General features: G+C 45.5%; 1 protein-coding gene across 1 annotated transcript; it reads right to left on the reverse strand.

Annotated features, from left to right (window-relative positions):
* Window positions 1-1,334: 1,334 nt before the first annotated feature.
* Vps72 (vacuolar protein sorting 72 homolog) lies at window positions 1,335-12,434 on the reverse strand. Its single transcript, XM_087897782.1, has 6 exons — window positions 12,238-12,434; window positions 5,369-5,521; window positions 4,953-5,067; window positions 3,682-3,858; window positions 2,770-2,914; window positions 1,335-1,898 (listed from the first exon to the last, which is right to left on the reverse strand). The coding sequence occupies exons 1-6, from the start codon at window positions 12,352-12,354 to the stop codon at window positions 1,511-1,513; spliced, it is 1,095 nt and encodes a 364-aa protein (XP_087753908.1). The 5' UTR covers window positions 12,355-12,434; the 3' UTR covers window positions 1,335-1,510.
* Window positions 12,435-14,695: the final 2,261 nt, after the last annotated feature.

Raw genomic sequence — 14,695 nt, forward strand, 5'->3', positions numbered from 1 at the left:
TTTGCTGTGCAATTGTGAGGACTGGAGTTGACATTCCTGCACCCACGTAACAAGCTGGTCATTTCACACATGCTTGTAACCCACGTCCCTCTGTGGACGGCAGAGACAGAGGATCACTGGAGGCTGCTGGCTTCTGATAGCCTAGAAAGCATGACCCCAGGCTCAGGAGACCCTGCTCAAAGGAATAGAAAGAATTACAGAAGACACTGGTGGCCTCTGCAAGTGCACATGCACCCACAAACATACACACTCTCAACATAAGGATTTTGATTTGGTATCTAACTTTAATTGAAAGAACAAATACTTTAGAATTAATTATGGACAACCCATGTAATGATATGTAGTGTGAGATGGGATCGTGGATCACATGGCAGGGGACAAACATGCCATCAAACAGAGCTTAAATGGGAAGGAAGTTTACTGGGAAAGGGGAGAGAGAGAAAGAGAGAGGAAGAGAAAGAAAGGGACAGAGACCTGCCTTCTCAGAGACACAGCAGAAAGAGAGCGGGAGTGGGTGGAGCCTGTCTCTTAAAGGAACCTTTACATCTAAGTAGAGTTGGTACTGCGCGCCTCTGTCAGGTCCCCAAGGGACGGGATCAAGTTTACATTTGCCTGGATAACAACCCAGGTAAGTATAATAAAAATATGTGAGAGGATCGAACAAAAGTATCTTTATGAAGCCAATTACTTTGTATAATAAATATGTACTAATAAAGGACAAAGCAGGGACCGCGATTTTGCCTCTAGGCCTAGCACTTGGAAGGCTGAGGCTGAAGGACTGCTTGAGCCCAGGAGTCTGAAACTAACCAGGACAATTTAGTAAGAACTTCTGTTTTAAAAATAAGAAAACAAGGCCGGGTGGTGGTGGCACAGGTCTTTAATCCCAATACGCAGGAGGCAGAGGCAGGTGGATCTCTATGAGTTCGAGACCAGCCTGGTCTACAGAGCAAGTTCCAGGACAGCCAGGGCTACACAGAGAAACCCTGTGTGGAGGTTTGAAAAAAAAGATGATTTGAAAGTTCATAACAAGTGCTATAAAACAATAAAAAAGATATAGGGACGTGTGTGACAGCCAAGACAATTCTAGCACTTGGAGATCTTACCTGAGGCCAGCTTAGACTAGGTAGAGACCCCTGTCTTAAAAAAGAGAGAAAAAGAAGAGGAAAGGAAAGAAGGAGAAAACATACAAGGCTGAGGGGGTATCTCAGTGGCAAACCATTTGTCCAGCATGAACAAGGCTGTTCAATGCTAGCACAAACAAAACTAAACAACCCAAATATACCAATACACTAACACATTCATATCTTGCCTCCAACCCTACACACCACACAAAAGGGATTTCACCATTTTATTAGAATTAAAAAAACAACAAAACAAAACCAGAATGAACTAGGGAAGGAAATGATTTAAAACAAAACAAAACCCAGAGCAAAGGTGCCCGAGGACAAAGGGAACGACGGACCTGTGAGCCCAGGTCAGCAGAAGAAAGACGTTTCTAAGGAGCAAGCGTCTATTTGATGACAATTTTCTGCCGCAAGGCCCGGGGCCCAGAGCCAGGAAGTGGCTCAGGGGGCGGGGGACCGGGGCCAAGGGCCGAGGCAGTGGGTGGCAGTCCGTGGGCAGTGATGTACTTCTTGTAGGCCTCCCGAATGATCTTGAAGGCTCGAGCAGTGGCATAGGGTATGTCTGTTACAGGGTCGCGGTACAAAGCCGGACGGTGGGTTACTGGGCAGACCTCCCGCACAGGGACCTTCGGGGGTCGCCCTTGGGGGAACCACTCTTCAAATGTTGCATCATCACTAAATGTGATGAAGGTGCGTGAGCAGTGAGCAGGAGTGCCAGCAGCTCCAGTCCCAGTGTGCGGGGTCAATGCAGAAGCTGCAGGAGCAGGATCAAGTCTGAGGGCAAAAGACAGAAAATACAAAATGCTGAGAAGACAAGAGGCAGAGAGAGGAAGAAGTCAGGCTGGGTGTGGTGGTTCATGCCTGTAACATCAGTATTCAAGAGACAGAGGGAAGATGATTCCCTGAGTTTCAAGTCACTGCAGAGACAACAAACAAAAACAACAAAAAAACTGGGCACGGGGCTGGAAAGATGATTCAGTATTTAAGAGCACTGGCTACTGGGCTAGAGAGATGGCTCAGAGGTTAAGAGCACTAACTGCTCTTCCAGAGGTCCTGAGTTCAATTCCCAGCAACTACATCTGATGCCCTCTTCTGGCGTGCAGGCAGGACACTGTATACATAATAAATAAATTAAAAAAAAAAAGAGCATTGGCTACTCTCCCGAGGACATGGGAGCCCAAAGAGTGGCTCACACAATTTTCCACTCCAGCTACAAGGTTATCTGTCCCCTTCTTCTGGCCTCAGTGGGCACATACTTGCAAGCAAAACACTGACACACATTTAACATGAAATAAGTAAAATAAAAATGCTGGGTGGGGAGCACACCTCTAACCCCACAGGCGGATCTCTGTGAGTTTGAGGCCAGCTCTGGTCTACAGAGCAAGTTCAAGGACAGCCAGGGCTGCAGACAGAAACCTTGTTTCAGGAAACAAACAAACAAATAAAAACTGGGCATGGGATTCACATTTGTGATCCCAGTACTAAGTACTAAGGTAGATCATGAGTTTGGGACTAGCCTGGGCTACATAGTGAGTTCAGGCCAGCCAGAGCTACAGGCAAGGGATGAGCAGCGTGAAAGATGAGATCCGAGATGTGCGGTGAGGAGTGTGATGGGGGAGAAGCCAGGGACACGGGAGCCACTCACCCTTCCACGTCCACATTCTCCTCCTTGGGACCGGGCTCCCCAACAAGCGGCACTGTCATTGAATGGTAGGTGATGATTGGCCCAGGGCACTTCCGCTTCTTGTGAACCTGCTTCTTTTTGTCAGCCTCAAGCCTTTCATAGGTCTCTTCCGGAGCAAAGGAGAAATGAGGAAATGATCAGTTTTCCTTTTCCCCACATTCTTGCTCTGGCCCATGGTCTATTTAAATTACATTTATGTATTTATGAATGTTTGTGTATGTGTGTACACACACATACAGAGGTCAGAGGGAACTTTATGGAGTCAGTTCCCTGCGTATATCACGCGGATTCCAAGGATCAAACGCAGGTCAATGGGGCTGCTGGCAAGTGCCTTTACTGGCTGAGCCATCATAGATCTCATGGGCCCTGTCCTACGATCTGAATTATCAATCTAACCACTGCCACTCTGGCAGAAGTCCTTCCTTTCTCGAATACACAGGGTCCTTACTCACTCACTATGGGAAGAATCTCAGGTAGGCAGAGGCTTGGTGATAGGAACCCCTTCATTTCTCATATTCCTTCCAACCCCACAGCCCGGCAACCTGCTCCTCACCCTGACATCACGACCAGACAGAGTTTGTCCAGTTCCCAGCTAAGATACAATTCCTGAGGACAGTTCCCCTTGTTTGTCTGTGAGGGAGGCATGCTCTCATTAAGTGGCTCTTGCTGGCCTTGAATTCACAGAGATGACTGTCTTCGCCTCCCAAGTGCTGGATTAAAGGCGTGCACCGCCACCACCCGGCAAGCTGGGACTATTAAATGTGAACTTTCTAATTATTGTGCCTCAAATCTCCATTCCTCTGGTCCTGCAGGTGTCAGCTTTTCTCCTGTGGCCTCAGTGTCTCCACCTCCTCTCCTAAAACCACAACTGACCTAGTGATCGTAAGTTCAGCTCCTCTGTGATCTTGGCCTCCCTGAGCAGCTCCTCCTGGGTGAGTGGTCGATCACAGTGGGGACCCTTCCGCCTCCGCGACTGTCCCTGCCTCTCTTGAACCCGAAGGAAAGTCTGCCGTGTGTGCTCGGCTGTAGACTGCCGCATAGACTTCCGACCTGCAGGAAGTGAGATGGGAAGAAATCTTTTAATTCATTTCTGTAGTCTCTCTCTTTTTTCTTTTTCCTTTCTTTCTTTCCTTTTTTTTTTTTTTCCTTCTTGTTAGACAGGCTTCCAACAATGTAGCCCTGACTGTCCTGGAACTCACTACACAGGCGAGTTTGACCTTGAATTCAGAGTTGTCCCGCCTCTGCCTCTGGAGCACTGGGAGGAAACACATGTGCCATCATGCCCAGCTAAAAATTAAACAAAACCAAAAACCAAACAAACAAACTCAACAATTTAAATTTACAAAAAATATGTAGGTAAAAATTTAAAAAATAATTTAAGCTTATAAAAATGTTAGCAAGCGTAATAAAAATAATGTCTACAGCCTTTAGTCACATCATCTATTGTAAACATCATACCCTGTTTCATTCTGTGGATTACTATTTTTTTAATGACTTAAGAATTAAGTTGTATACAGATTTTCTTAAATATTTTAGTCTTTTTATTTTTTGTGGTATTGGGGATTAAGTATGCTATCACTGGTTACATCTCCACACCTTTTCATAGTTATATTAGTACCTTAACCTTTTTTATTACATTCATCTATGGGGGGCAGCTCATGTGGAAATCAGAGAATTTTCAGGGCTTGGTTCTCTCTTTCCACCATGTGGTCCTAGGGTCAGAACTCAGGTATTAGGCTTGGCAACAAACACCTTTACCTATCGAGACATATTTTTTATTTTGAGACATTCTCACTCAACTGTTGGGTGGCCTTGAACTTGCGATTCTCCTGCTGCAGTCTCTTGAGAGTTCTGATTACAGGCCTGCACCATCAGACCCCGGTCCACTTCTATGAATAAGGATTTCCTGAGCAGAAGAGCCGGCTCAGTCGCTAAAGTGCTTGCTGAGCAATCATGCTCACTGCAGCTCAGACACTGGCACACATATAACAACCTCCCCGCAGATAATGGTAACTCTAGCTCATCTGTTTCTGCATGCAGCATCTGTGCACACAAGCAGGCACATGTATACACATCGACAGGATTCTCCTTACATACAATAGTTATTACCTTAGTAAACATTAACACAGAACATTTTAACTCACTGTCAGAGCCGTCATCCTGTACCTCCAGGGGCAGCAGTGCCTTCTCCTCTCTGGCCTTCTGAGAGCTACTTGCTGGGGTGCTGACCTTTCGAGGTCTCAAGCTTTTTAGAGGCTCCTGGGGACAAATTAGAATCAGACACAAGAAAACATAAGAGATAAGGGTAAAGGTGAGGACTTTATCAGAGAAAACCAGTAAGAGGAGAATACAATTAAGGTAGTCCAAAGAGCACAACACACCTTTAACCCCAGCACATGGAGGCAGAGGCAGGCAAACATCCTTGAGTCTGAGGCCAGACAGGGTTACACAGCAATAAACAAAAAACAAAACAAACCCCACCCGAATCCTACACCCCCCTACCCTGTACACACAAAGGTTCACCTTTGTGTTCACCCTGTACACCAAGGTTCCTTTGTACCTTATAGGCTTTGGTGACAACTCTGCGCTTCCTTCTTGGCTCTTCTGCTTCTCCGTCACTGGATGGTTCATCTCCTTCATCAATGTCAAAGTCAGAGTCTACCTCATCCTCCGTATCAGACTGGTCTCCCTGATACTCATCATCTCCAGATTCCTGAGGACAAAGGGAGATGAGAACTGGCAGGCACCGTTAACGTTCTTGGGGAGGAAGTGGATTAATTCACTCCCCTGACAGGGACTCTTAGAGTCTTTCCTACTTAGCTTTTCACCCCCAGAGACAAAGCCTTTCCAGACGATGGCTCCTAGCTGAGAACCACTGCCTCCCAGAGTTACAGACAACTGGTCTTATCAACTGTAATACCTTATTAGTTGCTGGGGATCTAAAAGATGTGCTTTGGCCTCATTTACTGAAGGACAGGACACAGCTGTGAAAAGCTGAAGCTGAGCCATGAGTCATGGCGGTTCATGACTATAACCCCACACTCAGGAAGCCTAGGCAAGAAGACTGCTGTGGGTTTGAAGGGAACCTGTTTACACAGTGAAGTTTGGACAGCATAAGCTACAGAGTGAGACTTGGAACAAAAACACAAATAAATAAGTACGTTCTAACACAAGGAAACATAAAATTCCTTGGCTAATTAGTGGCTCAGATCAAGCCTAGACTAGAAGAGATGATATTCTCAAAACAGCTAAATGGGGGCTGAGGACATAGTTCGGTTAGTAGAATGCTTGTCTAGCATGAATGAGCCTTGGATTCAATCCCCAACACTGCATTGTCTGGGTGTAGGGTTGCGCAACTGCAATCCCAGGCTAAGTAGGTGGATGCAGGAGGATTACAAGTTCAAAATCACTGTGGGTTGGAGAGATGGCTCAGCGGTTAAGGGCACTGGCTGCTCTACCAGAGGACCCAAGTTCAATTCCCAGCACCCACACGGCAGCTACAACTGTCTGTAGCCTTAGTTCAGGGGCTCTGACACCCTCATACAGGCACAAATGAAGGCAAAACACCAATGTACATAAAAATAAAAACTTAAAAACAACAATAACAAAAACAAATTCAAAGCCATCTTTGGCCATGTTGCTAGTCTGAGGCCAGCCTGAGGAACATGAAACCTTGTCTCGAAAACACAGACAGCGGGGCTAGAGAGACAGCACTAATGCACTCTTGGAAGACCTGAGTTCAGGTCTAGGCACCCACACAGCAGCTGACTACCACCTGTAACTCCAGTTCCAAGGGATCCTATCTCTTCTAACATCACGAGCAGTACATACATTGTGTAAAAATAATCACATAAGCAAAACATCCACCACATACAGAAAATAAAAATAAATTGGCATACACTTTTAATAAATAAATAAAAATAAAATAAAATGGCATACACTTTTAATCCCAGCACTCAGGAGGCAGAGGTAGGAGGATTTCTGTGAGTTTGAGACCAGCCTGGTCTACAAAGTTCCAGGATAAGCAGTGTTTTTATATAGAAAAGTTCTGTCTCAAAAAACCAAAAATAAACAAAAATTTAAAAAAATAATACATGAAATAAAAATAAGAACCCCTACACAAATAAGAACAAAAACAGCCAAATGTGGTGACACATACCAGGAAGGATCATGAGTTTGAGGACAGTCTGGGCTTCGCTTTTGGCTGGAACTACAGCTCAATGGTAGAGTGCTTTCTTAGTATGTGATAGACCCTGGGTTCAATCCCTACTGGTGGTTTTTTTTTGTTTTGTTTTTTTAAAAAAACAAAACAAAACTGCAAACTGGGCATTAGTGGCACAGGCCTTTAATCCCAGCACTCGGGAGGCAGAGGCAGGCGGATCTCTGTGAAACCATCCTGTTCCACACAGTGAGTTCTAGAACAGCTAGACCTACTTAGAGAATCCCTGACTCAAAACAACAGTAACCTTTTGTGGCTATTGCTGATTACAGCCGCCAAAATGAAATTCAATCCTTTTGAATTCAGTCAGACTTCTGACTGAAGAACCTCAAATGGCATTTCGGTGCACCTTCTCACATTCGGAGAAGGATCATGTCTTCCCCTCTTCTTTTTGATTTTTCAAGACAAGGTTTCTGTGTGTAGCTTTGGCTGTCCTGGAGTTCACTCTATAGACCAGGTTGGCCTCGAACTCACAGAGATCTGCCTGCTTCTGCCTCCCGAGTGCTGGGATTAAGTGTGTGCTACTACAGCCCGGCTTCGTCTTCCCCTCTTTATAAGAGCTGAGGCAGAGGTACAATGTTCAATCTCTTCCCATTCAATAGGAAGATGAAGTTCAGGTTGTCCAAATACAAAGGCCAGCAGGTTGGCAAAGTGGTCCAAGAGTACAGTGAAAAATACGCCATCTACACTGAGTGAGTGCAGTGAGGAAAAGCTAATGGCATACCTGTCCACGTGGGCATCCACCCCAGCAAGGTGGTTAGCACCAAGCTAAAGCTGGACAAAGACCACAAAAGATCATGAAAGGGAAGCCACGTCTCGACAGTAGGAAAGGAGAAGGACAAACACAGGAAGAAACGATTGAGAAGAGGCAGGAGTAGAAGTGTCTCATATACAACTTCCATTAAAGATGCTTAAGCTAAAAAAAAAGTTGCAAGTCAGAACAGCTTGGCGGTCCAAGAGCCTAAACTTTAGACTTTACTCCTTTACAAAAAGCCAGAGGCTGTGAAAGTTTTCATCTCTTTCTTCAGGATTTTATTTATGTGTGGGTCTGCTGGGTGAGCAAAGGCCCCTACAGAGTTCAGAAGACAGCGCACTGAGCACTGAGCGCAGGAAAAGTGTCAGTGCATTCTCTTCAGCACTGAGCCATCTCTCCAGGACCTGGCTTTGTTTTTCTAAAGACAGTCTCACGGTAGTGAGCCAGATGTGAGCTAACTGAAGCTTGCTGAACCTGTACTACCCTGAAGGACAAAAAGGACATGAGTCTTGATTTAATACATGGTAGTGTTTAAAACAGCCAAGAGGGAAGAATGAATCACAGGTAGGTGGGAAGGCAGACACACACAGCTCTTTATGGGATAAGGATTTAGACCCAAGCACAGAGTTTTCCCCTGCCACAAAACTGTATTAAAGCCAGTGAGATGGCTCAGCAGGTAAAGAAGCTTGCCACCAAGCCCAAAGACCTGATCCCAGGACCCACCTGGTAGACAGAACCAACGCCTAGCCAAGTTGTCCTTTGGCTTTCACGAATAGGGGTGGCACATGACCCTCCCCCACAAATAAATGGCAAAAATGAAAAGGAAAAGAGGAGCATGTTAGCTGACTGCTCTAGTTCCAACAATGACTGTTCTCTAGGTTCAAAAGAAGCCTACCATTTTCCCAGTGGAGAAACATATTTATTGTACGTGGATACATATTTTGCTTGCATGTGTGTATGTGCATGTGTGGGTGTGTACCTAGTGCTCAAGGAGGCCAGAAGGGGAATCAGGTCCTTTAAAATTAAGAGTTATGAATGAGCCGGGCGGTGGCAGCGCACGCCTTTACTACCAGCATTTGGGAGGCAGAGGCAGGCAGATCTCTGTGATCTTAAGGCCATCCTGGTCTACAGAGCGAGTTCCAGGAAGGCAGAGCTACACAGAGAAACCCTGTTTCAAAATATCAAAGAAAATAAAAAAGTTATGATGGCCGTGAACCATCATGAAGGTGCTGGGAACCAAATCCAGGTCCTCTGCAAAAGCAGCAACTGCTCTTATCTCAACTCCAGCCCCTTGGGAAAATTTAAATGTCAAAGTAATAAACTTATAACTTAATCTGATGGCCGGTAGCTCTCAACCCCCTCATCTCCTGACCTATCCCATTGCTGATCATCAGTGCTGAGGTAGTTACTGAGTGAAATGTGTTCTTCATCTGTGTTGGGACAGAAAACCATTTGAATACTACTATAGATAATGGAAGCTGCTGAGGATTTGGGGTACGTACATGGAATATCTGAGAGCTGTGGGTGTGAGAAGGACTAGAGTACAGAACCTGAGGTAGTACAGGTTAAGATTTGAATGGCAGCTACACTGGAAAGGGGGGAAGTCAGCTGTACCGGGTACCTCAAGCAGTGCTCTCTCTTCAATCAGTGATTCAACTAGCGGATTAACTGTGGTACACATGTTGCCAAAGCAAGCAAATAACAAATGGTTGAAACCCCAAGCCAGCCAGAGTTCAGTCCAGCACAAATGACCACCATTTTTCCGGGCTGCTGTGTGAAAGACTCAGAACACATTAACTCCCTCAGCCCTACTCTGCTTTAAGCCACAGCACCAGAGTGGTGGATCAAGTCCCGAGTGCACCCAATCTGAATGTCTCTACTACACTATGGATTTATTGTCGCAGCACTGGGCTCCTTTCCAGAATGCTCTCCATCCACCAAATCCATGATTACTTTAGTTGAACCTCATGTAAGGAAATAATAAGAAATTCTCCCAAGAATTTAATGCTAAATAAGTTTGTCTTTCTTAATACACTGTACACTTCAGTGTTACAAAAGGGCAAATTCAGTCTGGCTGCTAGGAAGCTCACAGCGATCAAATGCCATTTCCATCTTAGCATAGATTCTTGGCACAATTACTTCTGATTTTTGAAAAAAAATTAATATTTTTACTTAGTCTGAAAATTTCATACATTAATACAACGTATTTCGTTTTGCTCATTTTCTATTTTTATTGCTCTTAATTTTCTACTTTAACCTTTCTTAAATCCTTCTTGGAAGCATGAAGTGTACCTATTAAGTAACATCTCATAAAATGACAGGAAGAGGAAAACGAGTATTGGAGGACAGATGAAGAGAGATCTATTTTAAACTAGTTTACTAAAGCTGTATACACAGAAGCTCCTAGTTAGTCATAAAGTCTTGTCTACTCTTTTTTTCAAAGAACTTCCTTCAACCCTACAACACTGTCCCATACCCTCCCTTCTTCCCATAGTGCTGGGAATGGAACCCAGGTCTTCAGGCACGCTAAGCAAATTAGCCCTGAACAACAGTGACATCCTCAGCTAGCCCTTGTCCATGTTTCTTTTCTGTCCCTGCCCTCTTTACGCTTATCTCATTAGTTTTACACACACACGAGTCAGGTCGGGACTGGTAACACAGTCCAGGTGGCCTGGAACTGGAGATGACCCGGCTGTCCACCTCCCTGAGATTACCAGCTCTAGAGTAATCTTTTTTCCGTTTTATTTTTAATGATGGAACTTTGATGCCTCATCTCAGACCTCGAGATGAGAAGTCAACCTGCTTAATGCTGCCTCCCTGTCCCATGGTATCTGATGGGAGATGGGAGGGGGACACCGAGGGCAGTAACAAGTGCCTGCAATTCCAGGACTCAGGAGTCTGAGGCAAAAGGCAGCCACAACTTTGAGGTTGGCTAAGTAAACCCATTAAAAAAAAAAAACGACATAAGGCCAGGCATAGTGGCGCACGCCTTGAACCCCAGCACTCAGAGTGAAACGCAGGTGAATTTCTGACTTCCAGGACAGTCTGGTGTACAAAGCGAGCTCCAGGGCTACATGGAAGGTGGTATTCCTGGGAGGGGGCACCTAAGCTGGGCATGGAAGCATGGAAGGGGGGAGAATGCCTGTGAGGCCAGGGTGGTCTACATAGTGAGCTCCAAGACAGGGCCATGTAGAAAGTGAGTTCCAGGACAGCCAGGACTGTTACAAAGAGAAACCCTGTCTCTAAGAAACAAAACAAAACAAAACAAAACAAAAACCAAAACAAATTCAGCTGAGGTCTACACCCTCTAGCCATACCAATCTTTGTTCTCCCAGAGAACAAAAGCAGCCACCTTGGTCTCAGGCCAGGACTCCAGTGCCTCCACACACTCTATTTCATCTTCTTCTCCCCCACTCTTCCTCCAACCAAGGTCTGCTTTTTATAACGTCCTCTGTTTAAATTTCCCCGTGAGTGCTTATCCTTACCCACTCTGGGGCCTTCATATGGCTCAGTGGGTGAAGCAATCTGCTGTACAACCCTGACCACCCCGGTTGATGCCTGGGGCTCTTAGGATGGACTGAGAGACCGAATTCCTGCTGCCCTCGGATCTTCATTTGCATGCACACAAATAAAATGTAATTAAAAAAAAAAAAACAAAATGCAAACCTCTCACCTGTTACCATAGCATCTCACATTTCCCTGACTTTAAGTCTTTATCATAAAGTATTAAGATACTTGAGTCAAAAAAAAAAAAAAACCTACAAAAAAAAAGTATTAATTGACTGAGAATCCAGACAATTCCCCTGCAAGATGGAGCTGGTAACACAGGATTTAGGGCTTACTAGGCAAGTGGTCTATCACTAACCCACAAACTATAGTTCCAACTCCGGGGCAGTTTTTAATGTTTCCAAGGGGCCATCACAACCTATCACATATGGTACGCTGACCTGGGTGCTCAACATATATTCAATCAATGAATAGTTTCTGTTAATAAAAATTTAGCCAAGAGTCAGCCCCGGACGTAAAAAAACTGAACTCTAATGTTACAGACCTTACAAACCAACCAGATAATGAAAAGAAGCCAAATTTAACTAGACCAAAATTTTGTTTCTATGATGAAAATAAATAGGGATTCTGTTAGAACAGCCAATAAAAGGGTCATCTAAGAATACTGTACAGGGGTTTGAAAGCTGCAAACGGAGTATGCTAATTAAGCTTCTGTTTCTGAAGTGGTTTCTTCTTGTAAATAACCCGACAGCAGAACAAGAAAACTGCAAAGCCGACACACAGACACAAAGACAGAGAGACACACAGTGTTCCTCCCGACTCCGCCGTGCAGTCAGGAGCATTAGCTCTCAGAACACCTCTCTACTCCCCGCCCCCTTCTTCTTTGTCCAGGGTTTTTCCCTTCGAGCCTCCGCTTCCTCCCCTCCCTCTTCCTGGGCCCGGCTCTTGCCTCTGTGAAACCCCCGTAAGTCGTCTGGTAGAACTCATCTTCCTCCTCGGCTTCCAGGAGCCCGGAAAGCCGGTTCCCAGCGGTCTTCCGAGGGGCCCGGCCCCCCGCCAAACTCATGCTGCCCACGGAGAGAGGGCTGCCATCCGCAGCCCCTAGCTCAGCGCCGGTTCGCGGAGATCGGCGCTCCACACTAGTTCCTATGCGCGGCAGCCAATGGCGGAAGTCCGGCGTCTACAGGCAAAAGCAGCCGAGTGTCGAGCGGTTCTAAATCCAGCCTCTAAATCCTCTCCTCAAGGCTGTCCTGGCCACTCTTAGGCAGAGCCTAGGAATAATATCAGGAATTCCCCTCTACGCCACCCACTTTTTTGTTTGTTTGTTTGTTTCAGACAGGGTCTCACTGTATAGTCCTGACCGGCCTGGAACTGTATGCAGAGCAGGCTGGCCTCCAACTCATACAGAGTCTGCTACCTCTGCCTCCTGAGTGCTGGAATTAAAGGCTCCTCACCAAGCTCCTTTCCCCCATCAGATTTTAATACCAGGAGCCTTTCTAAAAATTCTGGCTTTTTCACTTCCTCTAAAACTGCAATGACAGTTACTCCTATACTCTCCGCAACTATAGGGTAGAAGAATCACAAATTCAACGCATGCCTAGTTAGCACAGTAGAATTGTTTCAAAATTTAAAAATATGAAAAGAAGGCTGGGTGGAAGTGTGCTTGTTTAGCATATATGCTCCCTGGATTTTATCGCTAGCATGTTCAAAACCAATGTTATTGTCATTAAGAACAGAACTTGAAGCCTGCTGGTGGTGGAACACACCTTTAATTCCAGCACTAGCGAAGCAGAGGCAGGTGGATCTCTGAGTCCCAGGCCAGTCAGGGCTACAGAAGGAATTCTGGGACAGACAAAGCTACACAAAGAGGTCCTTATCTTGAAGCAAACAAACAAACAAACAGAACAGAACCTTAAAAACAGAGGTGGTGGCGGGCATCTGTAACCTCTAGGATTTGAATGTCTGAGGCAGGAAGATCACAATTTGTGGCCAGCCTAGACAACCATAGGAGGTTCCAGGCCAGCCTCAGTCACATAGGAAGCTTTTGTTGCCAGGTGGTGGTGGCGCAGGCCTTTAATCCCAGCACTGGGGAGGCAGAGTCAGATGGATCTTTGTGAATTCAAGGCCAGCCTGGTCTATAGAGCTAGTTCCAGGACAGCCAGGACTGTCACACAGAGAAACCCTGTCTTGAAAAACCAAAAAGCAAAAGCAAGCTTTTGTCTAAAGAAAGAAAAACAGCATCAACCCACAAGCAACTAAGTCCCTGGCCTGCACACCTTTTTAATTCCAACACACAGGAAGCAGAAGCTAGGGATCTCTATGAGTTGGAGATCTATGCTTGTTCTACAAAACAAGTTCTAGGTCAGCCAGGGCTACAAAATGTGACTCTGCCTCAAAACAACAATAAGAAAAACAAACAGCGGCAGCACCAACAAAAGCCCAGTGTGGTATTTGAGACTTGTAATCTCAGCGCTTGGCAGGAAGACTGAATTGGGAGATCTGGACGAAACAAAATAAATCCATAGACTTAGCGTGACTCACACTACTCTCCGGAAAGGCGGCTGTCCATTTCTGAACGTCACATTTTTCACCTGTAAAGTGAGGCGTGACTGTTAAGGTGAAAGGCTACAACTCTTGGGAGCTGTTCAGCACAGCTTTAGTAAGTTTATAGTAAACCTTAGCAGGAAGCTACCCTTAGCATAAATGTCTAGGTCAGTGATTCTCAACCTGTGGGTCGCGACCCTCTCTCAGAGGTTGCCTGAGGCCATTAGAAAACATAGATGCTTACATTACAACTCATAACAGTTATGAAGTAGCAATGGAAATAATTTTAGGGTGGGCTATCAGCACATGGGGAACTGTATCAAGGGTCACAGCATTAGGAAGGCTGAGAGCCACTGATCTAGGTCCCTCACATTTGTCTTCTTATCTCTGCAGATCTAACTCTGGCTCCGTTGTCCGGTTTTGGTGTCACTCTCCTACCACGCAGCTCTCTGTCACTCCAGGGTTCCCTTTGCTTTAGCATTTCTTCCCTCTCTATCATAGGACGGTGAGGAGTTCCCAAACACCCATTCTTCTCTTTCTAGACACAGCTTCCACAATCATGGAAAGGGTGTTTCCTAGAGTCTCGGAAATAGTTCCAAATTCAAATAGTCTGTGTTGTCAAGACTGTGTCAACTTTTGTTTTCATGGTTTGTTCTGAAAATACAGTTAAGAAATACACTACTCAATGGGCTGGGGAGATGGCTTAGTGGTTAAGAGCACTGGCTGCTCTTCCAGAGGACCTGGGTTCAATACCCAACACCCACATGGCAGCTCACAAATGTCTGTAACTCTAATTCCAGGGGCTCTAACACCCTCACACAGACATACGTGCAGGCAAGACACCAATGCACATGAAATAAAAA

Source organism: Myodes glareolus, chromosome 17, assembly GCF_982192425.1.
Source record: "Myodes glareolus chromosome 17, mMyoGla1.1, whole genome shotgun sequence".
NCBI lineage: Eukaryota > Metazoa > Chordata > Mammalia > Rodentia > Cricetidae > Myodes > Myodes glareolus.